Here is a 27,698-nt window from a genome sequence, read left to right on the forward strand (position 1 = left end):
CCGTTCCTTGTCTTCACTGATGTCATTGAAGGTCTCTTCCTCCATCCAGCCACGTACAAAACCAAGGGTCCCTGAAAGATGACAACAAGCCCCCTTGTAAGAAGACATTGGCTTCTTACGCTCAAACATGTCCTTGACAGACACCTGACTGTGAGCAGGCGAGTGGGCACAGTATACGCTGTGAGCCTGACACACGCTGGCAGACAACTAACTGCTATTCAATCTATTACAGTCAAAATTAGATTTTTTTTTTAAAATGTACACTACTGTTACACCAGATATGAGTTGCACTGGTGTGACACTGTGCCCTGGCAGGCCCTAAAACGCACACGTGTGAAGGAAACTGACTGCTATTATATTAGTCAAAAAAGTTTTTGTTTTTTTAAATGCAAGCTATTGTGACACCAGATATGAGTGTTGGCACATTATACGCTGTGAGCCTGACACACGCTGGCAGGCAGGCAACTGCAATTAGATTACACAGGAAAAGAAAAGAAAAAAAAAGCAGACTGATGTTCAAGCCCTAAAAAGGGCTTTTTGGGGTGCTGTCCTTACAGCAGAGATACGATGAGTCCTTCAGGACTGTAGTGGACACTATATACAGTAGCCTAGCTATCGATTTCGCTATTAAATCAGCAGCAGCTACAGTGTCCCTCCTCTCACTAAGAATGCAGCTTCCGGGGGGCGGGGCCTAGCTGTCATGGAGGAAAGACGCACTTCGTGTGAGCTCCCTCAATATCTCACTTTAACCCCTTAAGGACACACGACATGTATGACATGTCATGATTCCATTTTATTCCAGAAGTTTGGTCCTTAAGGGGTTAAGCAGCTATCAACAAGCAAATTTCACCCCAGAAGGGGATGACCCAGCAATGTTGCTCCTACCTGACCGACCCGACATGCTTAATAGCGGTCAGCAACTCGACAGAGTCTTACTTACCTCCACGTGGCAAGTGTGGCCTGGTGCTCACCGGGCGGGAGAGGCGGCAGATCTCCCGATCTCCCGATCCTGGGATGCCCAGGAGCAGCTACTTCCCGGCAGGAGCTCCGTAACCCCCCCCCCCTCAGACCGGTGGGGGTTATCCCGGTCCACCCCTGAGAGGCTGTCTGGAGCTAATGGATGCACAGAGCACAGCCACCCAGGCTGACATACTCATCTGCGACTCTCCCAATATGGCGGCAGCCGCGTGTCCTCCTGGTACCAGCAAAGCATGGCAGGATATTGAGTCTAAGCTGGAAAGACTCTTTAATCAATTTTGGAAGCAAATAACAAGCAGGAAGCCCCAACAAGCTCCACCACAGCCCCAACAAGCTCCACCACAGCTAAGCGAAGCAGTCCCCATTAAAATCCACCAACGCAAAAGGCGTCGAAGATGGGACTGGAGGCACAAACAGAAATGCAGAGCCTGCCCCACGTCAAGCACTCGCCTTCACCTTAAGCCACCACAATCCCGCACCGGACATGAAGCACCACCGGGACAGATCCGACCACCCGACAAAACAAGCTCCCACCACCTCAAGCCGCGAACCCGGCACTCAGTCAGAGACTTGCCTTTGTTGTTCCAGGTATCAGGGACTCCCAGGGTCTGCACCTGGTGCCCAGAAGGGATCAGATGAGCACAAGCAGTAAACAGCAGCCTGCCAAGCATGTCCCACTATAGCCGATCCTCCACACCATGCCTTTGATCACATGAACTGCTCTCTGCACATTAACTAATCGTAAAGTAGCAAGCGTTTAAACATGTCATTATTTCACCTCCTAAAGAGTTTATTGTCGTAGTTCCTTACATGCCTTTACCTTAACCGTTCATGTATTATGTTATTCACTAGTCTCATCTCATGGGGCGACTCACACTTGTTTTATAACTAGTGGTGGAGCTGCTGATATAAATACACAGTTGACAACGTGTGCAAGCTACACTCTAAACATGACAGCCATCTTTCACAACAATGTACTGCAATATACTCATACCCTTAGTGCAACTAGCCATGATATACGCACGTTCAGCCTAGCATGCTCAAATATAACACACGTCTGTCAAAAAAAAAAAAAAGAATGCAGCTTCAGAATTAATCTAAATTGTATGCTGTCTAGGATGTGGGAGGGTCTAGGAGGGAGGGTCTGCTGCGGATTGGCTGGAATGTGTCTGCTGACTGTGAGGTACAGGGTCAAGGTTTACTCAATGATGACGAATAGGGGGCGGACCGAACATCGCATATGTTCGCCGTCCGTGGCGAACGCGAACAAGCGATGTTCGCCAGGAACTATTCGCCAGCGAACCGTTTGGGACATCACTAATTACAACCAGTTTAAATGAAATTCTCTAAACTAATTAAGGTGAGACTGTTCTCATTTTGAAATTATTCTCTACTAATGCAAAATAGATTAACAGAAAGGTTTGCCTGCTAACCTCATGGATTTGTTTCTTGAATATTGTACCCAGAAAGTCTGCAATAATGTGCATTGTTTAGAATAGCCCTTTTTCTATTTAACCCTTTGATATGTTGTAATAACCATTCTATTTGTATGACTATAGTTTCTAGAACACTTCTGTAATAAAGGTTTCATTAAAGGGACACTACACTGGCCAAATATTTTTTTTTTTAAATCACTTAATTATGGATTTTTTTGGGGTTGGGGTATATCTAAAAGCAGCTTGCAAAAGCTGCAGATATCTTCTAACCCATGCCCAGACTTTACGTGCCTGACCAATCACATCCCAATATAGCTCAATAAGACATCTTTGTATGTCAGGTGCTCTGGGCTATTGCTGCCTCTTGAGGTCAGCTGCATTGAGCCAACAAAACCAGGAAGTAACATTACCGGTTGTCTGCTTGAAAGCCAGGGATTAGTAACCAGTTTAATTTATAAAAGTGTCAATTTCTATTGAAATCTACACTTTTTTTTGTAAACTTAAAGAGAGCAAACATTTTACACATAAAACACTTCAGCAAGCTGAAGTGCTTTATGGGTCTGGAGTGTCCCTTTTTCCAGTTTGTATTTTATTGGTGTTTTTACACTTAATATACAACTTTGACAATATCTGAAAGTGTTAATATCACAATAGTAATGGGGTATAGAACACAAACATTACAGAAATTAACATTATGCGTGGCTTTTGACAGAAGAAGATAGCCAACATTGCTTGTGGTAAGAGGATGAGTATGATACTATGGGCACAGAGATATGTCGGACTGGTGTAAACTATCTATAGTCGCCTGGACATTATTGGCCCGTTAAGGCTGTGTGGAAGCCTGCGTATGGCACCCCACCCAGTACCTTAACAGGTCTGGCCTTCTAAAGGATTATCAGCCCTTGGTGGCAGTGTCTCCTGTGGTTCTTTTCCCTTTCTTGATAGGGTTGTCAGGCCCAAAGTGTGGAAGAGTCTTCTCGGGTTATTAGCGGAAGTAAGGGTGAGTGTTTGTGCACCTTGATAGGATCACCAGAAATCCTCCCGCTGCCCAGCGATATTTAATGGCATGGTCACGAAGACTCCTTGCAACTGGAACTTATTTTCTCTTTTCTGTGAGAACGGTGAATGGAAGGTCACTGTACAGCATTGCAGAATGCCCCTCACATTGTACTGTGTCCATTTCTCATTAATTATGGCAGATCTTGCCGTTATGTCTCTAATAACCACTATTATGTCTCTAGCTGCTCCCATGGTAGCGGGCTTGTGAATGCAGAATGCTGCTGTGATACATGGCAGATCAGCATTCTCTTTGAGACCCATAGATGCGATCAGCCTCCGCACAAACAGAAGCAATTCCTTCCCTTCCAGCTCCTCGGTTATTTTCATTATGTGCACATTTCGGCATCTGCACCGAGTCTCTATTAGGATCACCACCTGGTTCAATTGTTGGACCTGGCCCTTGAGGTCTTCTAACTGACTCTTAGTCTCCTGGAGTTGGGTGTCTCTTGAGGATTCCCTCTCCTCCACTGCCTGTACTCGTTTCTGGACTTCTATCTCGGCCTGAGTCTTCTGGAGGTCAGCCTCCACACCTTCCTCAGGTCAACTAGCAGCCGTCTGATGTCTCCTTTCGTGGAAGGAGATGAGTCATCCTCTGACTCTTAGGAGCGATAAGCACTGCCAGGATCATGTAAGTGACTAGGCTGCTCTTCCTCTGAGCTGTGTTGGGCCTCAGGCGCCATCTTGGAAGGCACCATCGGGGCAAGGCCTCTCAAAGGAGAGTCTGATGTCCGGCTGTGTATTTGTCTCCAAGCGCGAGTGTAATTTGTGTTTTCCCCCTATGCTATTCTCTGTTGGGGGATGCGAGTGTGGTATCTGACTAGTGAGTTTTAGGATTTTTTGTCATCTCTTGTGAGTAACCCTGTTGTGGGACTCCTCAATGCCATGCCCCCTCCGGAGTGACCCTTTAATGCTTAAATATTATGTGAGGTAGTTAAAATTAAATCAAAAGTAATTTGCATATTAAAGATCATTTAATTGCACTATCATGTTTAATATGATTACATTGTGTGTACATTTCATAAAAATCAGCAGTTTAGTTTTTGAAAGCTACATAGGTAAAAAATACAACTTCACACATACAAACACATCTAATAAAATAAAGAGAGAACAAGGCTGACAAGCAGAAACATCTTTTATTAAAGTGCCTGGGAGCAAAATGGTATTGGCTACTAACAAAGAGATAACCAAGAGATAAGCCAATCATTACCAGAATTTAGGGGAACTCAAAGTGTTATTCAGTTCACATCAAAAATATGTTGACATTCTAGTCCGTATCTGGACTTTTACAAGAAGCTCAATCTGTATTTATTTATTCTTTAACTTAATGCAGGCTGTATGCTGTACTGAAGGTTTCTGTTCAATGGTTGGTGATAACTGTTAACCCCTTCTCATAGGCACTCGTGTATGCACGATTGACTCAGTATACCCCGCAATTATGTATTCACAAGTATTAATTTTGTAACTGAAACTAGTTTCTTGCAAATTAATTTCATTTGAAAATTTTCCACTTGAAGGTAGGCAGCCCAGCCTCAACATCACTGGTGCTGTAAAAATGTCCAGGGACATTGTTCTGAGCTGTCATGAATAGAGCTGCAGAGAGGTCGAGAGAGAGAGATGAAGGATCAAGAGGTTGGCCGCGAGTGGTCAGCAGAAGCATGTACATTCATGTACACTCAGCTGCAATTGGAGCTGCATTTCTATAAAGGATGAAGATATAAATGAAAATAAGTAGTGATGTCCCGAACTGTTCGCTGGCGAATAGTTCCCGGCAAACATCGCTTGTTCGCATTCGCCACGGACGGCGAACACATACGCTGTTCGGTCCGCCCCCTATTGGTCATCATTGAGTAAACTTTGAACCTGTACCTCACAGTCAGCAGACACATTCCAGCCAATCAGCAGCAGACCCTCCCTCCCACCTCCTAGACAGCATCCATTTTACATTCATTGTGAAGCTGCATTCTTAGTGAGAGTAGGGACAGTGAAGCTGCTGCTGATTTGATAGGGAAATTGATAGCTAGGCTAGTGTATTCAGTGTCTACTACAGTCCTGAAGGACTCATCTGATCTCTGCTGTAAGGACAGCACCCCAAAAAGCCCTTTTTAGGGCTAGAACATCAGTCTGCTTTTTTTTTCTGTATAATGTAATTGCAGTTGCCTGCCTGCCTGCCAGCCTGTGTGTCAGGCTCACAGCATAAACTGTGCCCACTTGCCCAGTGCCACCACTCACTCATATCTGGTGTCACAATAGCTTGCATTTAAAAAAAAAAAAACTTTTTGGACTCTAATATAATAGCAGTCAGTTTCCTTCACGAGTGTGCGTTTCAGGGCCTGCTAGGGCACAGTGTCACACCAGTGCAACTCATATCTGGTGTAACAGTAGTGTACATTTAAAAAAAAATAATACATTTTTTGACTGTAATAGATTGAATAGCAGTTAGTTGTCTGCCAGCGTGTGTGTCAGGCTCACAGCGTATACTGTGCCCACTTGCCCAGTGCCACCACTCACTCACTGGTGTCCCAATAGCTTGCATTTAAAAAAAAAACTAAACTTTTTTTATTGTAATATAATCGCAGTCAGTTTCCTTCACTAGTGTGCATTTCAGGGCCTGCCCAGTGCCACCACTCACTCATATCTGGTGTCACAATAGCTTGCATTTAACAAAAAAAAACTTTTTGGACTGTAATATAATAGCAGTCAGTTTCCTTCACGAGTGTGCGTTTCAGGGCCTGCCAGGGCACAGTGTCACACCAGTGCAACTCATATCTGGTGTACATTTTTAAAAAAAATACAATTTTGACTGTAATAGATTGAATAGCAGTTAGTTGCCTGCCAGCGTGTGTCAGGCTCACAGCGTATACTGTGCCCACTTACCTGCTCACAGTCAGGTGTCTGTCAAGGACATGTTTGAGCGTAAGAAGCCAATGTCACAAAGTCACCCCCTTGCCCGGCGTCTGACAGCTGGCTTGACTGAACTCTTAGCCCGCCAGCATTTACCATACAAGCTGGTGGAGTCTGAGGCGTTCAGAAAATTTGTAGCTATTGGGACACCGCAGTGGAAGGTACCCGGACGAAATTTCTTTGCACAAAAGGCAATCCCCAACCTGTACTCGATTGTGCAAAAGGAAGTAATGGCATGTCTGGCACACAGTGTTGGGGCAAGGGTCCATCTGACCACTGATACCTGGTCTGCAAAGCATGGTCAGGGCAGGTATATCACCTACACTGCGCATTGGGTAAACCTGCTGACGGCTGCCAAGCATGGAATGCGTGGCTCTGCAGAGGAGTTGGTGACACTGCCACGACTTGCAGGCAGGCGTGCTGCCACCTCCTCTACTCCTCCTACTCCAACCTCTTCCATAACCTCGTCGGCTGAGTCCTCTTCTGCTGCTGCGTCTTGCTCCACATGAACGGCATCCCCCCAGCTCCCCAGGTACTGTTCCACATCCCGGATACGGCAGTGTCACGCCGTCTTGGGGTTGACTTGCCTGAAAGCAGAGAGTCACACTGGACCAGCACTCCTGTCCACCCTGAACGCACAGGTGGATCAGTGGCTGACTCCGCACCAACTGGAGATCGGCAAGTGGTTTGTAACAACGGAAGAAATTTGTTGGCGGCATTGCATTTGGGCAAGTTGACACGTGCCATGCATGGCACATGTGTGTAATCTGATCGTACAACGCTTTGTGCATAAGTACCCAGGCTTACAGGACGTCCTTAAGCAGGCCAGGAAGGTGTGTGGCCATTTCAGGTGTTCCTACACGGTCATGGCGCACTTTGCAGATATCCAGCGGTGAAACATGCCAGTGAGGCGCTTGATTTGCGACAGCCCGACACGTTGGAATTCAACACCTGCTCCAACAAGAAAAAGCCGTTAACGAGTATTTCTATGACCGGGGTGCTAGGACAGCCTCTGCGGAGCTGGGAATTTTTTTGCCACGTTACTGGACGCTCATGCGCAATGCCTGTAGGCTCATGCATCCTTTTGAGGAGGTGACAAACCTAGTCAGTCGCACCGAAGGCACCATCAGCGACATCATACCATTTGTTTTCTTCATGGAGCGTGCCCTGCGAAGAGTGCTGGATCAGGCCGTAGATGAGCGTCACCATCACCACCAGAAACAGCCTTATCAGCATCGCTTGCTGGACCTGCGGCAACGCTGGAAGAGGATTGTGAGGAAGAGGAGTCAGAGGAGGAATGTGGCTTTGAGGAGGAGGAGGAAGACCAACCACAACAGGCATCCCAGGGTGCTTGTTGTCACCTATCTGGTACTCGTGGTGTTGTACGTGGCTGGGGGGAAGAACATACCTTCATTGAGATCACTGAGGACGAGGAACGGGAAATGAGTAGCTCGGCATCCAACCTTGAGCAAATGGGGTCTTTCATGCTGTCATGCCTGTTGAGGGACCCTCGTATAAAAAGGCTGAAGGAGAACGACCTGTACTGGGTGTCCACGCTACTAGACCCCCGGTATAAGCAGAAAGTGCCTGAAATGTTACCGAATTACGGCAAGTCGGAAAGGATGCAGCAGTTCCAAAATCAATTAAAAAGTATGCTTTATAAGGGTGATGTCACAGCACAACGGGAATCTAACAGGGGAAGAGGTGAAAGTAATCCTCCTCCTCCCACGACCACGCCGGCAAGGACAGGACGCTTTACAGACGTGTTGTTGATGGAGGACATGCGGAGCTTTTTAAGTCCTACGCATCGCCACAGCCCTTCGGGGTCCACCCTCAGAGAACGACTCGACCGACAGGTAGCAGACTACCTCGCCTTAACGGCAGATATCGACACTCTGAGGAGCGATGAACCCTTTGACTACTGGGTGTGCAGGCTTGACCTGTGGCCTGAGCTATCCCAATTTGCGATAGAACTTCTGGCCTGCCTCGCTTCAAGTGTCCTGTCAGAAAGGACCTTCAGTGCAGCAGGAGGTATTGTCACTGAGAAGAGAAGTCGCCTAGGTCAAAAAAGTCTAGATTACCTCACCTTTATTAAGATGAATGAGGGATGGATCCTGAAGGGACTGACAGTGGGTTATACATTCGACTAAAAAAGGCCTGATGAGGGGGACTACTCAACACACCACTCCTATCTGGTGGCACATTTGATTGCACGCGCAGTGCCCCAAATTTGAAGTAGGAGGACCGACCAAGCATCTTTTTCCATCTCCCGCTTCCTAAAATCGATGCCTTATATACACGTCCCCTGATGCTTTTGGCAATTCAAGAATATTTATTAATGAAAAGGCAATAAAACAAGCAAACAATACATATACATTTGATATACAGTGAAGGGGAAAGTATTTGATCCCTTGCTGATTTTGAATGTTTGCCCACTGACAAAAAAATGATCAGTTTAGAATGTTAATGGTAGGTCTATTTTAACAGTAAGAGAAAAAAAAAGTTATAAATTGATTTGCATGTCGATGAGTGAAATAAGTATTTGACCCCTTCGACTTAGTACTTGGTGGCAGAACCCTTGTTGGCAATCACAGAGGTCAGACATTTTGTGTAGTTGGCCACCAGGTTTGTACACTTCTCATGAGGGATTTTGTCTCACTCCTCTTTGCAGATTCTCACCAAGTTGTTAAGGTTTCAAGGTTGATGTTTTGCAAATCGAACCTTCAGCTCCCTCTCAGATTTTCTATGGGATTTAGGTCTGCAGACTGGCTAGACCACTCCAGAACTTTAATGTGCTTCTTCTTGAGCCACTCCTCTGTTGCCTTGGCTGTGTGTGTTTTGGGCCATTGTCATGCTGAAATATCTATCCACAACCCAATCTTGCTGATTGATAAGGTGAGGAGGTTTTCACCGAAGATTTGACGGTATATGGCCTCGTCCATTGCCCCTTTGATGCGGTGGAGTTGTCCTGTCCCCTTATCAGAAATACACCCCCAAAGCATAATGTTTCCACCTCCATGTTTGATGGTGGGGATGGTGTTCTTGGGGTCATGTGCAGCATTCCTCCACCTCCAAACACTATGAGTTGATGCCAAAGAGCTACATTTTGGTCTCATCTGACCACAACACTTTCAGCCAATTCTCCTCTGAATCACTCCGTTGTTCATTGAAAAACTTCAGATGGGCCTGTATGTGTGCTCTCTTGAGCAGGGGGATCTTGCGGGCGCTGCAGGATTTCAGTCCTTCACGGCGTAGTGTGTTACCAATTGTTTTCTTGGTGACTATGGTCCCAGCTGCCTTGAGATCATTAACAAGATTATCCTGTGTAGTTCTGGGCTGATTCCTCACCATTTTCATGATCATTGAAACTCCACAAGGTTAGATCTCGCATGGAGCACCAGAACGAGAGAGACTAACCGTTATTTTGTGTTTCTTCCATTTGTGAATAATCGCACCAACTGTTGTCACCTTCTCACAACCTTGTGTAGGTCTACAATCTTGTCCCTTACATACTTGGACAGCTCTTTGGTCTTGGCCATGGTGGAGAGTTTGGAATCTGATTGATTGCTTCTGTGGACAGGTGTCTTTTATACAGGTAAAGAGCTGAGATTAGGAGCACTCCCTTTAAAGGGACACTCCAGACACCCAGACCACTTCTGCCCATTGGAGTGGTGTGGGTGCCAACTCCCACTACTCTTAACCCTGCAAGTGTAATTATTGCAGTTTTTTATAAACTGCAATAATTTCATTGCAGGGTTAACTCCACCTCTAGTGGCTGTCTACTAGACAGCCACTAGAGGGAACTTCCTGATTTATAGCAAAGATTTTCTTTGCTAGAGCATCGCTGGACGTCCTCACGTGTGAGGACCTCCAGCGTCGCTCATTTCCCCATAGGAAAGCATTGAAAATCTTTTTCAATGCTTTCCTATAGGGAACGCTAATGCGCATGCGTGGCATTGCCGCGCATGCGCATTAGGTCTCCTCGGCCGGTGGGCGGGATCAGTCTCACCCACCGGCCGACGGAGACAGTAAGAGGAGCGGCGCGGAGGAGGAGGCAGCGACGAAGGACATCGTCTGTGCCTCAGGTAAGTGACTGAAGGGGTTTTCACCCCTTCAGCAACTGGGGATTGGGGGGTGGGAGGGAGAGGGAACCTGCAGTGCCAGGAAAGCGGATTGTTTTCCTGGCACTGGAGTTTTCCTTTAAGAGAATCTCAGCTTGTTACTGTAACATGTTCAGCCTCACCTTGCGGTATTTGCAGTAGTTGCCTTCCTGATAAATACGGAAGTGCCATTCAGCGGTCATGCAGTAATATATCTGACTCCTGCGACATCTTGGTGGATGCCAGCTGCTGCTGATCCACACCAATATGTAGCCCCACATCCGCCCACGCTACTGACGACGTTGAAGTGCGTGTGACATCATGTAAAGGACGCGCACACACGTTCTGGGGTCAAAAGCCGGATATAGCCAATCGTATCTGAAGGAGGCTTATTTAAACTTCTTTTTTCTTTTTACTCATTGCCCTGTCGTGGTTTCCCTTAGTGGTTGTCCGAGAGTGTGTTCCTGAACGTTTAATTCTGGTTATTGACTGTGCCTTCGTTTGACTTCCCTGTATTCTGGTATCCCTGACTTCTGGCTTTCCCTCATCGTTGTGTCTCTTTCTGTGTCCCTGACCTCTGCATGAATTCTGACTATTCTCTGGTACATTAAGTCCGGCCATTCTAAGGCCCCAGAAGATGTTACTTTTTGTCCTAGGTGTGATACAGTTCTGCATGCTGGATCAACTAGTAATCCTGACAGTTACCTGTACAAAAGACACCTAGGAGCCAGAAATCTTGCTGATTGGTAGGGGATCAAATACTGATTGACATGCAAATCATTTTATAACTTTTTTGACATTAGTTTTTCTGGATTTTTTTGTTATTCTGTCTCTCACTGTTAAAAGACCACTACCATTAAAATTATAGACTGATCATTTTTTTGCCAGTGGGCAAACATTCAAAATCAGCAGGGGATCAAATAAGTTTTTGCCCTCACTGTAAGTTACTATATGCAGTAACCAAAACTAGTCATTGAATGGAATAAACTAAATTGCTGGACATACCTCCCTTAGCCAATCTTCCATTAAAATTCAGCAGAGATCACAGTGACTGAATCAAGTTAAAAATAGCAGGTGTAGTAAAAGAAAGTTACCACTAGTCGTCCGGTGAGTTTCATCTGGTTCAGGGACTTCCTCGGGGACTTGACGTTCACCAATAACAATAAACCAGTTTATTGTTACTGGTGAAAGTACCTACCTATTTATTGTTACTGGTGAAAGTCAAGTTCCTGAGGAAGTACATGAACGAGACGAAATGTGTCGGATGACTAGTGGTGACTTTTTATTACTACACCTGCTGTTTTTAATTTAAATGTAAGTTTAATACATTTTTTATACTGCATTGCCTATTTGCACTACAATTTTAATTCTTGACAATATGACAATATACCAACAGTAAAGACACCTGGTGATCTGGAAAATGATTATCTAAACCCTAGATGGTAAATTTGATGAAAGGAACTATTATTACTGCAAAATGGAAAAACTATTTTCTCTATTTTAAAAATACAGTTACACACTATGTTGTTGTATATTCTGTTTTTTTTTTTTTAGCAGAATATCCCCCTACTTTTGTATACATTTGTTCACTGGTGTCCTACTTGGATGGATCACCCAAAATGCTGCCAAATTTGCAATAGTCAGAAATCAAATTCATAGTATGCATCCATCATATAGATTTCATTCTGAGGAGGTAGCAAGTAACCAATCAAATAAAACAATCAGCTACAATAGTGTATGGAATCCTGAAAAACAAAAAGAAACACCTATACACAGTTAAAACAGTTAGAACAAGAAATATAGTAAAGTCACATGCAGTTTTACAAAACAATAAACACATTTGTTCCAGATGTACTAAATATAAGCAATGTGCGCAGACTGCAGCAAATCTCAAGCAGAAGGGAAATTTCCGTCCATATTTCAATGCACACTGTGAAGCAACAGAAGGTATTTATTTATTAAAAGGCCTTACAGACAGAAGTGGTATGTTCTGTTGCACCCAAAGGAAGACATATAGTGAATAGAGGAACGTAACATGCCCATCTGTCCATGGAATGTTACAGATGGTCAGCCATAGATATCACAGTCGTTCAATAATATTCCGCAATGTAGGAGAGAGTGTATTTACTCCTTATCACATACAAGAAGTATTTATACAAATAGTTTCAAAGTTTCCAAGACAATATAACTATTCTTGTTTAAATTAGCCATATTTGCAATACACCATTACCATGCTGTGATTTGCAGAAATCAGCAATCAGTACATTACTATTATTATTATAAATATTATTAGTAGTATTTATATAGCACCAACATTTTCTGCTATGCTTTACAATTATAAAATGGGGGATATTTCACAGCAAGTTATTTACATACAGAATATAACAGAGACTCACACCAGCTTACATTCTACATCTTTATTGTTACATTATTATGTACATTAGATATATTCTCGCAGGCACTGTAGTCACAGCAGAGGTCAAGGATCCGTAGAAGCAGAATGCAGAGGAAACGGAAAATAACAGGAAGACATATGGAGGTCCTGCTGAGATAATAGTGTTGGGACAATTATTGGTCTCTTATTGGTTACAGAAGGATTCCAAAAGTGCAACATGGGATAGTTATGTGATGAACAGAGTTAATTTAACTTTTGTTTTTAACACTTCTGTAACTAAGCTATCCCTAACTGTATGGTTTATAAATATAAAATGTGACCTTGTGTCTACCAGGTTATATTGTTACATATAATAATATGGTGTTAAATGCTGAATCCCAATACAACGCAGTACCTTGTGTTTCTATTCATTCTTAATTTCAAGTTAAATTTGTAAAAAAAAAAAAAAAGGATTACAAAACACAGTAAAATATCTCCAGTTTCCATGTTTAAATGTGTTAGTTTGGTTCAAAATCTACATGTAGCATAGTATTTGCTTTTTTTCTTTATCTTTGGGAGTTTTTTCTGCTTCTTTGCTTTATTTTTTACTACATTTTAATCATTAGTTTTTTCCTTTTTATTTTTTATGTACTTTTTCTTCTTTTTTTGTTTGTCCTCTTCTAAAGGCATATGTGGCTAATTACATACCATTGTTCATTGACGTGAATTTCACTCAACAAAGAATATTGCCCTTATTTTGTGTTTTTAATGAGATATATATTTTTATCAAATACTGTAATATTGCTAAATCACTTGCTGCCTTATTAGCATATTGCATAAATATAACACATAACACATGAATGACATCACCATCTGTGCAGTTTTGTGTTTATATACATATATAGAATACGATTTAAATCCTTGAGGGTTATTCATGAAACTCTGAATTCTACTGGATTAAATCCAAATAGAAAAATTGATGCAAAAATAGCTAATTTGGAAGATTTGTCCAACTCCGCCACAATCATAGCTTTACAATTGTAGCATTTGTGACATTCAGACTTATTAAAAACTCTAACTAAAATGTATTACCTTTTCAATATGTGGTAAATAGGTTCTTTTTCAATATAGTCATAAAAGAATCATATCCAATATAAAAAGTACCAAAGTGTAATTTGTAAACATAATTGGTAAGTATTAGAGGTAAAATGGAACACTCACACTTTAAAGAGCCATTTTAGAGATTTGCTCTATAGTTTGATAGAAACATAGAAACATAGAATGTGACGGCAGATAAGAACCATTCGGCCCATCTAGTCTGCCCAGTTTTCTAAATACTTTCATTAGTCCCTGGCCTTATCTTATAGTTAGGATAGCCTTATGCCTATCCCACGCATGCTTAAACTCCTTTACTGTGTTAACCTCTACCACTTCAGCTGGAAGGCTATTCCATGCATCCACTACCCTCTCAGTAAAGTAATACTTCCTGATATTATTTTTAAACCTTTGCCCCTCTAATTTAAGACTATGTCCTCTTGTTGTGGTAGTTTTTCTTCTTTTAAATATAGTCTCCTCCTTTACTGTGTTGATTCCCTTTATGTATTTAAATGTTTCTATCATATCCCCCCTGTCTCGTCTTTCCTCCAAGCTATACATGTTAAGATCCTTTAACCTTTCCTGGTAAGTTTTATCCTGCAATCCATGAACCAGTTTAGTAGCCCTTCTTTGAACTCTCTCTAAGGTATCAATATCCTTCTGAAGATATGGTCTCCAGTACTGTGTACAGAACTCCAAGTTAGGTCTCACCAGTGTTCTGTACAATGGCATGAGCACTTCCCTCTTTCTACTGCTAATACCTCTCCCTATACAACCAAGCATTCTGCTAGCATTTCCTGCTGCTCTATTACATTGTCTGCCTACCTTTAAGTCATCAGAAATAATCACCCCTAAATCCCTTTCCTCAGATGTTGAGGTTAGGACTCTATCAAATATTCTGTACTCTTCCCTTGGGTTTTTACGTCCAAGATGCATTATCTTGCACTTATCCACATTAAATGTCAGTTGCCACAACTCTGACCATTTTTCTAGTTTACCTAAATCACTTGCCATTTGGCTTTTCCCTCCTGGAACATCAACCCTGTTACATATCTTAGTATCATCCGCAAAAAGACACACCTTACCATCAAGACCTTCTGCAATATCACTAATAAAAATATTAAAGAGAATGGGTCCAAGTACAGATCCCTGAGGTACCCCACTGGTGACAAGCCCAAGCTTCGAATATACTCCATTGACTACAACCCTCTGTTGCCTGTCACTCAGCCACTGCCTTATCCATTCAACAATATTGGAATCCAAACTCAAAGATTGCAGTTTATTGATAAGCCTTCTATGTGCAACAGTGGCAAAAGCCTTACTGAAATCTAGGTAAGCAATGTCTACTGCACCACCCTGATCTATCATTTTAGTTACCCAATCAAAAAAAATCAATAAGATTAGTTTGGCATGATCTCCCTGAAGTAAACCCATGTTGTCTCTGATCTTGAAATCCATGTGTTTTTAGATGTTCAACAATCCTATCCTTTAACATGGTTTCCATCACTTTCCCCACTACTGAAGTAAGGCTTACTGGCCTATAGTTGCCAGACTCCTCCCTATTACCTTTCTTGTGAATGGGCACAACATTCGCTAACTTCCAATCTTCTGGGACTACTCATGTTAACAATGATTGATTAAATAAATCTGTTAATGGGTTTGCTAGTACACCACTAAGCTCTTTTAATAGCTTTGGGTGTATTCCATGAGGTCCCATTGACTTATTTGTCTTTACTTTTGACCGTTGAAATAGAACCTCTTCCTCTGTAAACTCACGTGTAATAAATTACTCATTTATCCTTTTTCTTAACGGAGGTCCCTTTCCTTAATTTTCAGCTGTAAATATCGAACAAAAATATTCATTGAGGCAGTCAGCTAGACCTTTATCCTCATCTACATACCTTCCTTCTTTTGTTTTTAATCTAACTAATCCTTGTTTTACTTTTCTTTTCTCATTTATGAATCTAAAAAAAATGTTGTCCCCCTTTTTGCTGACTGTGCTATTTTCTCTTCTGTGTGTGATTTGGAAGCTCGTATAACTTGCTTAGCCTCTTTCTGCCTAATCTTATAGGTCATTCTGTCTTCCTCACTCTGTTTTTTTTTAGAATTACTAAATGCTAACTTTTTGTTTTTTTACTATTTTGGCCACATCTGCAGAGTACCACAGTGGTTTCTTGAATGTTTTGCTTTTACTGACAAGCCTAATGCAATTTTCTGTTGCCTTCAGTAGTGCAGCTTTTAAATAATCCCATTTCTTTTGGACTCCATTTAAGTTGCTCCAGTCTGATAATGACTCCTTTACACATATTCTAATTTTAGAAAAGTCTGTTTTTCTAAAGTCTAAAACTTTTGTTTTTGTGTGGTGTGACTCAGTCACTGTTCTTATATTAAACCACACTGACTGATGATCACTGGATCCTAAACTTTCACCTACAGTAATATCTGATACCAAATCTCCATTTGTTAACACTAAATTTAGTATGGCCTCTTTACGAGTTGGCACCTCAACGACTTGTTTTAGAGACAATCCCAGTAGGGAGTTTAGAATATGTGTGCTCCTGGCACAAGTAGCTATTTTTGTTTTCCAATTCACATCAGGAAGATTAAAGTCACCCATGATGATAACTTCCCCCTTCATTGTCATTTTAGCTATTTCTTCAACTAATAGATTGTCTAACTCTTCAATTTGTCCTGGGGGCCTATAAATCACACCTACATGAATTACTGTGTGATTACCAAATTCTAACGTAACCCAAACGGACTCTATGTTCGTCTCACTAACCTTTTTTAGGCTAGATTTTATGCTATCCTTCACATACAGGGCCACCCCTCCCCATTTCTTGCCTTCCCTGTCTTTTCTATATAAAGTGTACCCTGGTATTGCTATGTCCCAGTCATTTTTCTCATTATACCATGTCTCAGTAACAGCGACTAAATCTACACAATGAGTTGCCATTATTGCCACAAGTTCATGGATCTTATTCCCTAAACTGCGAACATTTGTAGACATGACTCTTGATCTATAGTTACCTTTTATATTGTCTTTGTCGGTCAATTTGTCGGGGGTTCCTGAAGACAAACGAATGCAAGCTTCTCCTGGCTCTCAGGGAGCGATTGGTCAATGTAAGCCTGGGTGGTTTCCCTCCAATTGCCGCTCTCCTGGTGGGTCAGGAAAGGGGAGAAAACAGGGGGTGACGGTGACCGGGAAAAGGACGGTGGAGTGGCCGAGAGGGTTACGGAGGGTTTGTGGCTTACTGCTCCTGGTAGCGTTTGGTAGTAACAAAATGGTCGACAGTTGCCAGTGAGGGAGTGTTCGGTAGAAATAAAGTCCGAACCAAGGGAAGTATAGTTTGTTCGGTAGAAAAGGGGAAAATTAACTTGGGAAGTTCTTCACAGATAGAATGATAGACAGATTTTTTATTTAAGTATATACATTAGTACAGCATATGGTTAAATAGCAATATTACCATAGTAATACCATATATTATAATATTGTTTGATTTTAATTATGATGTGGCAGATCTGCTCTTTCAAAGAACCACCACCTTGGCCTAAAACACGACCCTGCCATTGTTTGTTTAAACTATTGGAAGGTATGTATATATTACACATGTACATTGATGCAAGTTAATTTTAAATAATGTCAAGTTCTTTGTCTCTTACTTTCCTGAAAGTGCAAGACGGATCACATTTACCCTTTTTTTCTGTATTAGACAGAACGGTAGACAGTGATGACCAGTGGGTGTATACATCCTGATAATGGCTACAAAAATTGATTGGTACTATTACAAGTTACAACACTAATCACTTACAGTAAAAAATAAAGCTCTTAAATAGACGTACATGATATATATATAAACAGACGAAACCTAAGGCTAAGTGAATACTGGTCACAAAATGAAAGCTTTGTCACTTTTATAGCATGGGTCATAAAATTGTCCTTTCTGTTGCCATTATAATGTGTCCTTTTATTGTAGATGGATACACCACAGATGACATTGAGTTTTATTGGAACGGAGGTGATAAAGCCATTACAGGAGTTGAAAAGATTGAGCTGCCTCAGTTTTCAATTGTTGATTACAAGATGGTTTCAAAGAAAGTTGTATTCTCTACAGGTAAGAATTTATAGTGAACATCATGCATTTGAAAAAGGTGCTGGCATGATTTGTTCACCACGTCTTGTTTTTGTTACAGGTTCTTACCCTCGTCTTTCTCTGAGTTTCCGACTTAAAAGGAACATCGGCTATTTCATTTTACAGACTTACATGCCCTCTACACTGATTACAATTTTATCATGGGTATCATTTTGGATTAATTATGATGCATCAGCTGCAAGAGTTGCTCTCGGTAAGCTTTTACTTGATATATTTTCTGAGCAGCATTAATATATGATTGCCTAATAATGTTCGTAAACCAACGTGTTCATATGAGCTAAACTGGTAAAACGAAAAGCTAAATTTCATTGCCATTTTATCTTTTGATGCTGCCCGACAGCTTCTTTGCTGTTTTATCATCAACACCACTATACTCTTCAGTGCTGTATAATTTTGGTTTTGTGGATCTAAAAATAGCAAATAAATGACGTACAAATAAATGTGAGCAGAAAGAAGAGGTGAAGAGGGGCACTGTTCAAACAAGCTAAAATCTAGCTGTATGGTTATTCAGAAACATTCAGGACATCGTTTGCAATATGTATATGGAAAAGTATCTTGCCCTTCATTGCAAAATGTTTCATATCATTTTACAGTACATTTAAAATACGGACACAGGGTTATTTAATAGATTGAATTTTTTTAATTTTTTTTTAAATGAAGTTTGTTTTTTTTATTTTTTAAAAAAAGTTATAAATCAAAAGAGCAGTGTAGGGCATACAAGTTCAATATAACAGTAATATTTAGAAAGTGCATGAAAATACGGTATAGAATCACATGATTATCGTTTTTCATTAAACAATGTGTAAGTAATATTTAAACAGATGTGGTATGTATCACATTTATGGATTCTCCTATGACTGTAACAAAGGTTACTAATAGAGGTATCACCCTTGATTTATACAATAACAGGGCGACATCTGCCAGTTATATTTTTACCAAAACAGTTAACTTAATACTGATTATTTGATAAAAGTTTTAAAAGAAAAATGAAAAAGAAAGAAAACCTATAACATTCCAACATCAGGTATATAATTATTAAATCATAAGCCATTCTGAACCCTAAGGTTGCCACAATGTTCTACTGTTTTGATGGGAGTATTCCTTCCAAATCCACACATCAACGGGATTGTAAGTGCATTGCCCAAGTAAAGTAGAGTATTAGTAGCCCATGTGAATTTACCATTATTAAATATACCTAATAGGAAAAAAAAAAGAAGAGATTAGGAATAAAGTATAAAACTCGCCAGTGAGTGTTGGCCTTTGCCATCTCCTTAGCCTACTATCCTCTTAATCAATGCCCTCTCCCCTCACCAGATATTGTCGCCACTGTTCAACATGCCTATCGCCTGTGCCGATTATTGAGGCCCATATAGCCTCTGCAGTATGAATCTCCTCTATGCTATGTAGCCACTGTTCCTTAGTGGGAATCTCTACTTGTTTCCAAAAAGCAGTTATCATAGCTTTTTGCTGTGTTAAAAAAAGTCTCAAAATTTATGTTTTATATTTGGAGATTGGCAAAGGTGTAAGATGTAACAACACATGTTCCACTCCAAACATTCGGGCCTCTCCAAAAATATCCTCTAATGTAGCTTCAACCATGTCCCAAAATGGTTTAATCAGGTGGCAACCCCACCATATGTGTGCAAGTGTGCCCTCGCCAACATTACATCTCCAACATAAGGGAGAGATCTCCGGTATAATCTTATGTAAGAGTGCTGGAGTCCGATACCAGAATGATAGGAGTTTGTAGTTAACCTCCTGGTACCTGGAACTAATAGAACTCTTTTATTTTAAAATCAGAACTTTTTCCCATTGGGCATCCATGAATGTCTTATCTAGGGTTATCTCCCAATGCCTTTTAAACGTATGTTTGGATGAATTGAAAATTAAAAGTGAATTTAACCCCTTAAGGACACATGACATGTGTGACATGTCATGATTCCCTTTTATTCCAGAAGTTTGGTCCTTAAGGGGTTAAAGTGAATTTCAAGCTTAAGGCCAGAATAGTATAACTGCAGCAATAGTGATTTTTATTTTCTTCAGTTTGGCTATTTTTACCTTAAATTTGAAACTCTCTTTGGATTCACCTTGAATTCTCACTTTAGTAAATAACCCAGACAGCGTTAGGCATGGCTTTATAAAGGTCACAGATGGTGACCAAAATGTTGTCCTGTGTAATGCTTCAATAAAAAAGCTGTTAAATTCACTTCACTAAGTGCCCGGACCTTCCTTGATTAACAGTTGGTAAGTGGACTTGGGTCAAAATACACTAGTTATGTGGATAGAAGGAGCAGCACATCTGAAATCCCCAACATCAAGAATTGGCCTAGCTCAGTGTCAGGACTTTTGTACAAAATGGGTTTTATCCAGTAATTGACTTTTGATAATTATGTAAAGCTCTTTTTTTTTTTATAAATGTTTAATTATTATTATTTTTGTATCTACTTGATCATTTATAGCTGAGTTACTGTATATCAGACTTGTTCTCAAATTATACAGTTTTTCTCCAACTTTAAACTACTTAGTCCCAATTAAACTCCGAGTTTTGTGTATAGATCACATCATGGTTGGTAAATGTTATTTTTGGAAGACATTTGAGATCAACCAAAGATAATGCTGAGTTCTATTCATAAAATATGTGGTAAGAGTTGACATATGATTGGCATAACTGGATAATGGAAAAAAAATGGAAAAATATCAATCTGAGGAATTTTGATTACGGAGCAGTGGTTATGAAGGATTTAGATTTATGTGCAGACCAGGGTGTTTCTCTTAGGTTTATTTATTTATTATTTGTTTGTTCAGTTTCAAACAACTCAAGTGTGACTTTAATGTCTACAATTAGTTTATCTACCCTGTCACAGGCTTTTAATTCCCTAAGTTGTGCAATAACCTTTCCAATGTCCCTTTTACTGTCTATCAATTCTTCCAATTCAATGATAACACCTACTATCATTTAAATAAACGTACCACTACACCACAGGTTACCAGAAGGGTAACGTGTTTTGTTTTTTTCAGAAATAATAAAGAGCAATGAAGTAAGAAAATGTGTTCTATCAATCTTATGAAGGATGTTAATACTTATATCCATGGTGTCCAAGGGATCAGCACTAAATGTTCTTAAAAAATATTATTCTAACTGAATCATTTATAGAAGAGTATTTTATATCTGGTGGTAAAAACACACCTGGGTCATGGTTTTTCCTAATGTATGCTCTTAATAGCTTCTTTATGTCCTCAAAATGAATGTGACCATCTAAAGCCCAAGAGACAGGTGGTGGTAGCATAAATGAAGATTGAATTATTTTGATACCAAATCAGGTGAAGATAGGTTGTAGAGAGTATTATAAAACTCACAGAAGGCCTTGACAATATTAGATGTCACCTGTTATGTTTCTACATTTTTATCTTCCATTTAGAAATAAAGGTTAACTGCTGAGTCTGTTTAAGAGCTTTAGATAGAGTTTTATCATTCTTAAGCCCTTGTGCATAATATGTTGAGTCAAAAAGAAAGTGCATTGTGTTATGAAATTCAGTAAATGCTGTAAGGAGATCAGCAGTGCTATTACACACAGCTTGCACCAAAACCACAATGGCACCACTACACTCTCTCCGTAGTCAAACTATTTTACAATAGTTTGATTTGTTACCTATGGTCCACCAGGCACTGCTCCTACCTCTACTACAGCTACAGGAAAGCCAGTCATTCTCTGTCCCAGATTAATTCAGCAGTGCAGTGCAAAGCTTATCTCAGGAGAACTAACAAAAACTCCCAAGTAGGAGCTTGTCATGTTCCTGTAGTTGTAGGGTAGGATTGGTACTTAATTGTACTAAGTAAGAAGTTAGGCCATTCTGATACAATGGAGGGAGGCACCAGAGAACTCCTGACACCATAGACACTACACCATATTGGTGGTTACAGTCTCGAAATATTAACCGTGTACTGGACCTCTTGAATTACTCTGGTGTCCGTCAGTTGAGATTTAGTCAGTTTGCACACTGTTGGTGTTAAGGATAGAGCTAACATGTAAAATGAAACTCACCAAAACATGGCAGTACCAGATGATACTTCCTATCTTGGACGAAAGAAGTCAATGGAGATTTCTATACAGAAGGAAGAGCATGTCTATTCTTGAATAGGATGCTGCCTGATGGTAATAGAAAGCAAAGCCTCTCTGCTTAGTCTGTGAGCTGAGGGATGAAGAACATTTGTTTTTCAAAAACTACACATCTTTGAGCCAATGTATCAACAAGCTCTTTACATCAACGGATACTATCTTAAGAACACCGTTCAGTTGATAAATCTGAGTAAAAAGGAGATGGCTATTGGCACATCCTTAGCAGATAGATATTGAAACAAAGAAGAACAGAAATATGAAATAAATACATTTGTGTAGATATGCACTTATGCAACAAACACCGTGGTCACCCTAGGAGGGATACACCAGAAAGCAAAGTCCAGAGACACTGGTACTGCTTTGGGGGTTGTAAAATAGTAACAATGAGTCATGAATGGGTAAAACCAACCAGGCAAGTATGATACAACAACGCCAAAAAAATCATACATCATATTTTAAAACCACAGGAAAGGACAATATAGTTAGGTTTATCTCTATCATTACATGCTCAAAACGAACTCCCACATCTTGCTTATTTTTAATATACTGTTCTCTAAGGGCTGCTGTTACAGAATTCAGGAGCCAACATGCTTTTAGTGTAATCCATGTTAAATTGGAAAACATCTGGATCCGGGTGTCTTGTATAGACAGAGCATTAAAATCTTCCTCCTTTGGCCTCAGTGCCTGATGAACTCTGCCCAGCTTATTTTTATATTGTTTCAAAATTGCATTAAACCACTGATGATGTAGGCTGTGAAAATCCTTAATTTCCTACATTGTCTCTAGTGCTCCTCAGAACTCTTGTGTAAATAGTCTAATTATGTTTGGAGGTAAGTGGGTTATAAAGGGATATACAACTAGACCCTGTCCTCCATTTCATGTAGTAATTCCCAAAGGACCACGTCCTCTGTTTTATGAAGTAATGCCAATTTCATTAAACTTGGAAGTTAATAAAGCCTCCAATCTGGCCAGAATGCCTCATTCATCTCATTTGGAGAATAAATGTTTACTGAAATCTCACAGGTCAGGATCACTCACTGATGCCTATGTGGTAAGGTGACTAGTAAGCAACAGATCAAAGGAGCTGCTCCTAGTTGGGCGTATTGTACAAAGTGTCCATTCAGTTAAATATTTGTTTATTTGGTAACCATGGACTGACCAAGAGTGCAGAAGGAATAAAAGTGCATATTTTTTTTTTAGTCTTGGCTACACAAATCACAATGGATGGCTACACCTGAGCCTTTATTAAAGGGACACTATAGTCACCTGAACAACTTTAGTTTAATGAAGCAGTTTTGGTGTATAGAACATGCCCCTGCAGCCTCACTGCTCAATCCTCTGCCATTTAGGAGTTAAATCCCTTTGTTTATGAACCCTAGTCACACCTCCCTGCATGTGACTTGCACAGCCTTCCATAAACACGTCCTGTAAAGAGAGCCCTATTTAGGCTTTCTTTATTGCAAGTTCTGTTTAATTAAGATTTTCTTATCCCCTGCTAAATTAATAGCTTGCTAGACCCTGCAAGAGCCTCCTGTATGTGATTAAAGTTCAATTTAGAGATTGAGATACAATTATTTAAGGTAAATTATATCTGTTTGAAAGTGAAACCAGTTTGTTTTTTTCATGCAGGCTCTGTCAATCATAGCCAGGGGAGGTGTGGCTAGGGCTGAATAAACAGAAACAAAGTGATTTAACTCCTAAATGACAGTGAATTGAGCAGTGAAATTGCAGGGGAATGATCTATACACTAAAACTGCTTTATTTAGCTAAAGTAATTTAGGTGACTATAGTGTTCCTTTAAGCCTCATTTAGATCCCAAATGTTGTCACTCTGTGATCTGAAATACAGATTCCTGTTTGCATTTCCAAATTGTATTTTTTCTACTTCTGTGCTCGTAGTGTCTTTACCTCTATTGTATCAATTTGAGTACACAATATCCATGAGCACCATTCTAAACATATCAAAATATTGAATTTGGCTTAAACTGAATCATTTACCATAGTGAACTATGGTATTACATACATATATACATATATATATATATATATATATATATATATATATATATATATATATATATATATATATATATATATATTCAATGAAAGTGCCAAGGGAGAAAAGTGGATATCATTTATACATTTTACTGTGGATGTACAAGACACAATAATTCTTCCCAACACACATAAAATAACTTAGAAAATGAAAATTGTGAAAATAATAAGCCCAATTCAAAACAGTTTTTTAAATATTAAAATAAACACATAAGAATTCAGCAAAATACAAGATAATAAATGAGAGTACTGGGGGAAATTGATTAGTGATAATAAAGAGAAGGTCAATGCACTCAGCAATTTATTTTCCTCTGTTCTTAAGAGGTTCATTAGTATAACACTCAGAAACAATCAGAACCACAATCTTGATTTTAGCTAAAGCATAGACTACACAAGATAAAGTCAAATGAAGACTAAACCTAATTAAGATTAATGAGCTGCATGACAAAGATGACCCAAGTGATTTTATGATCAAGTCATTATTATTTTCAATAATGTATACCTGTGCTGAAAATATGGTAAACATCCATTCATTCAGATTGTCTGTAAGGCTGGTTGGAAAGACAAAAGAATTTAATCAGCAAAAATATGGCATTAGAAAAGTATATTCTTTCAGCTTGTTCATTTATAAAATAGAATGTTGGGTTTTCATTAATGATGTCCTGAACGGTTCGCTGGCGAATAGTTCGTGGCAAACATAGCTTGTTCGCGGCGAACATAGCTTGTTCGCGTTCGCCACGGACGGTGAACATATGCGATGTTCGGTCCGCCCCCTATTCGTCATCATTGAGGAAGCTTTGACCCTGTACCTCACAGTCAGCAGACACATTCCAGCCAATCAGCAGCAGACCCTCCCTCCCAGACCCTCCCACCTCCTGGACAGCATCCATTTTAGATTCATTCTGAAGCTGCATTCTTAGTGAGAGGAGGGACAGTGTGCTGCTGCTGATTTAATAGGGAAATGGATAGCTAGGCTAGTGTATTCAGTGTCCACTACAGTCCTGAAGGACTCATCTGATCTCTGCTGTAAGGACAGCACCCCAAAAGCCCTTTTTAGGGCTAGAACATCAGTCTGCTTTTTTTTTTTTTCTGTGCAATCTAATTGCAGTTAGTTGTCTGCAAGCGTGTGTGTCAGGCTCACAGCGTATACTGTGACCACTTGCCCAGTGCCACCACTCATATCTGGTGTCACAATAGCTTGCATTTAACAAAAAAAAACTTTTTTGACTGTAATATAATAGCAGTCAGTTTCCTTCACACGTGTGCGTTTTAGGGCCTGCCAGGGCACAGTGTCACACCAGTGCAACTCATATCTGGTGTAACAGTAGTGTACATTTAAAAGAAAAAATACAATTTTGACTGTAATAGATTGAATAGCAGTTAGTTGTCTGCAAGCGTGTGTGTCAAGCTCACAGCGTATACCTTGCCCACTTGCCCAGTGCCACCACTCATATCTGGTGTCACAATAGCTTGCATTTAAAAAAAAACAAAACAAAAAAAAACTTTTTTGACTGTAATATAATAGCAGTCAGTTTCCTTCACACGTGTGCGTTTCAGGGCCTGCCAGGGCACAGTGTCACACCAGTGCAACTCATATCTGGTGTAACAGTAGTGTACATTAAAAAAAAAAAATAGAAATTTGACTGTGAAATAATAGCAGTCAGTTTCCTTCAAACGTGTGCGTTAAAGCACGTTATTCCAAACAATTTAGGAATGTTAGGTGATTTATGCCCTTTATGGATTAAAACCAGACTCTGCATCAACTGTGTAATTTTCCATGGGAGTTTTGCCATGGATCCCCCTCCGGCATGCCACAGTCCAGGTGTTAGTCCCCTTGAAACAACTTTTCCATCACTATTGTGGCCAGAAAGAGTCCCTGTGGGTTTTAAAATTCGCCTGCCCGTTAAAGTCTATGGCGGTTCTCCCGATTCGCCCGTTCGCGAACATTTGCGGAAATTCGCGTTCGCCGTTCGCGAACGGAAAATTTTATGTTCGCGACATCACTAGTTTTCATCTGAACGTGCAGTATAAATTCCAATGCAATGTAGTGGTTATAATCCATAGAACGCCCTGGCATCATTTCACAGTGAGTAGTTAAAACATTTTAGTAAGGTTTAACAATTTGCCTGGGTTCTGCAGGTGCATCCTCTGCATCCAGTCTTCTCCATAAAGGACCACTTTCATTGGCTGAGAGTGTCTTCTGAGCATTCTTAGAACGTGGTCCTGCATCGACAGTGCTTTACTCTGTAGTGCCATTCAGCTTGTCCTGCAGGAAAAGATTGGATGTAGAGGATAAAGCCTCATTAAATGTCAGCACACAGGGAAGTATTCAGACTGAACTAAAACAGTTTGACATCTGCAACAGCACCAGGGCATGCCGGTCATCAAATCCACTACTGCAGGCTAAAGTGGTAAGGGTGCTTTGGGTGTTCCTTTAAGTGCAGTTATTCAATCAGCTAAATATTAAGCTGGGCTCTGTTTGGCTAATGTACAACTTTGGCACATCTTCACCAGCACATTATTGACCAAAAGCATGCTTTATAGGAAGAGTACAAAAGTAACAGTAAATCTACCAAAGGTTTCATGCATGCTTTAACATTCTTTACAAAAAAGATAAACCAAATCGCATCATAAGTGTAACTATTGTCAGTTTGCCACTGCCTCTACCAGCATTGGAAACTCACAGAATTATTGATTAAACACTGGATTTTGTCCATATGGTGAAAATGACCAATTTCCGACCACAATTGTAATTCCCGTATTTACTAATGATAAATTGGAATTTGGTCGGTCCAAGTGAATTTAAAGCTATAGCCTGATCGGGTTAAAATATGTGCTCTTGCATCCAAAGCTCATGTGCAGCACAGGTTTTACTCAAATTGAGGTTTGAATGTATCCATCAGGATGCATGTTATCTGTAACTAGCTTTTTGCAAGTGAATTGACCATTTCAAGTACTATTTGGCTCTAGCAGCACTAGCAGCCAATAGACAAATATTTAAAGAACCCTCGACCGTGTGAAAGTTAACCCTTGAGACTTAAAAAGTTAGACCTTCCTGTTAGAGTGCTCTGACTGGTTGGTTGACTTACATGCCAACCAATCACTGACTGATATTGCATAATGGATATAACAGACTGATCTCACATTATGGGTTTAACATACTAAAAGCTATAAAAGGATCAGAGAACAGAGCTTACTCCACATGAGAGCTCTAAGCTCCAAATGCCAAATGCTCATCTAACTGAATCCCTTATCCCCTGAGAGCATGTCTCAATTTTAATACTAGATAGTGGAACAAACATCACACTTCTAAGTTACTCTTCACTTGCTTACCTTTCTGAGACATAAGTTATGCAAGTTTGTCTAAATAACATTTATCTAATTGTGATACACAGAAACACTACCCGTTGTAAAAATAAAATTCAAAAA

The 27,698-nt window shown here is 40.3% G+C and overlaps 1 protein-coding gene across 3 annotated transcripts in view; it reads left to right on the top strand.

Annotated features, from left to right (window-relative positions):
• The window catches only part of GABRB1 (gamma-aminobutyric acid type A receptor subunit beta1), a 449,690-nt gene that overhangs the window by 414,638 nt on the left and 7,354 nt on the right, over window positions 1-27,698 (top strand). For all 3 annotated transcript variants that reach the window (XM_063457923.1, XM_063457922.1, XM_063457924.1), the window contains exons 6-7: window positions 17,921-18,058; window positions 18,138-18,290. In XM_063457923.1, the coding sequence (XP_063313993.1) occupies window positions 17,921-18,058; window positions 18,138-18,290 (291 nt within the window). The remainder of the gene's footprint in view (window positions 1-17,920; window positions 18,059-18,137; window positions 18,291-27,698) is intronic.

The sequence above is a fragment of the Pelobates fuscus genome, chromosome 6 (genome assembly GCF_036172605.1).
Source record: "Pelobates fuscus isolate aPelFus1 chromosome 6, aPelFus1.pri, whole genome shotgun sequence".
Lineage (NCBI taxonomy): Eukaryota > Metazoa > Chordata > Amphibia > Anura > Pelobatidae > Pelobates > Pelobates fuscus.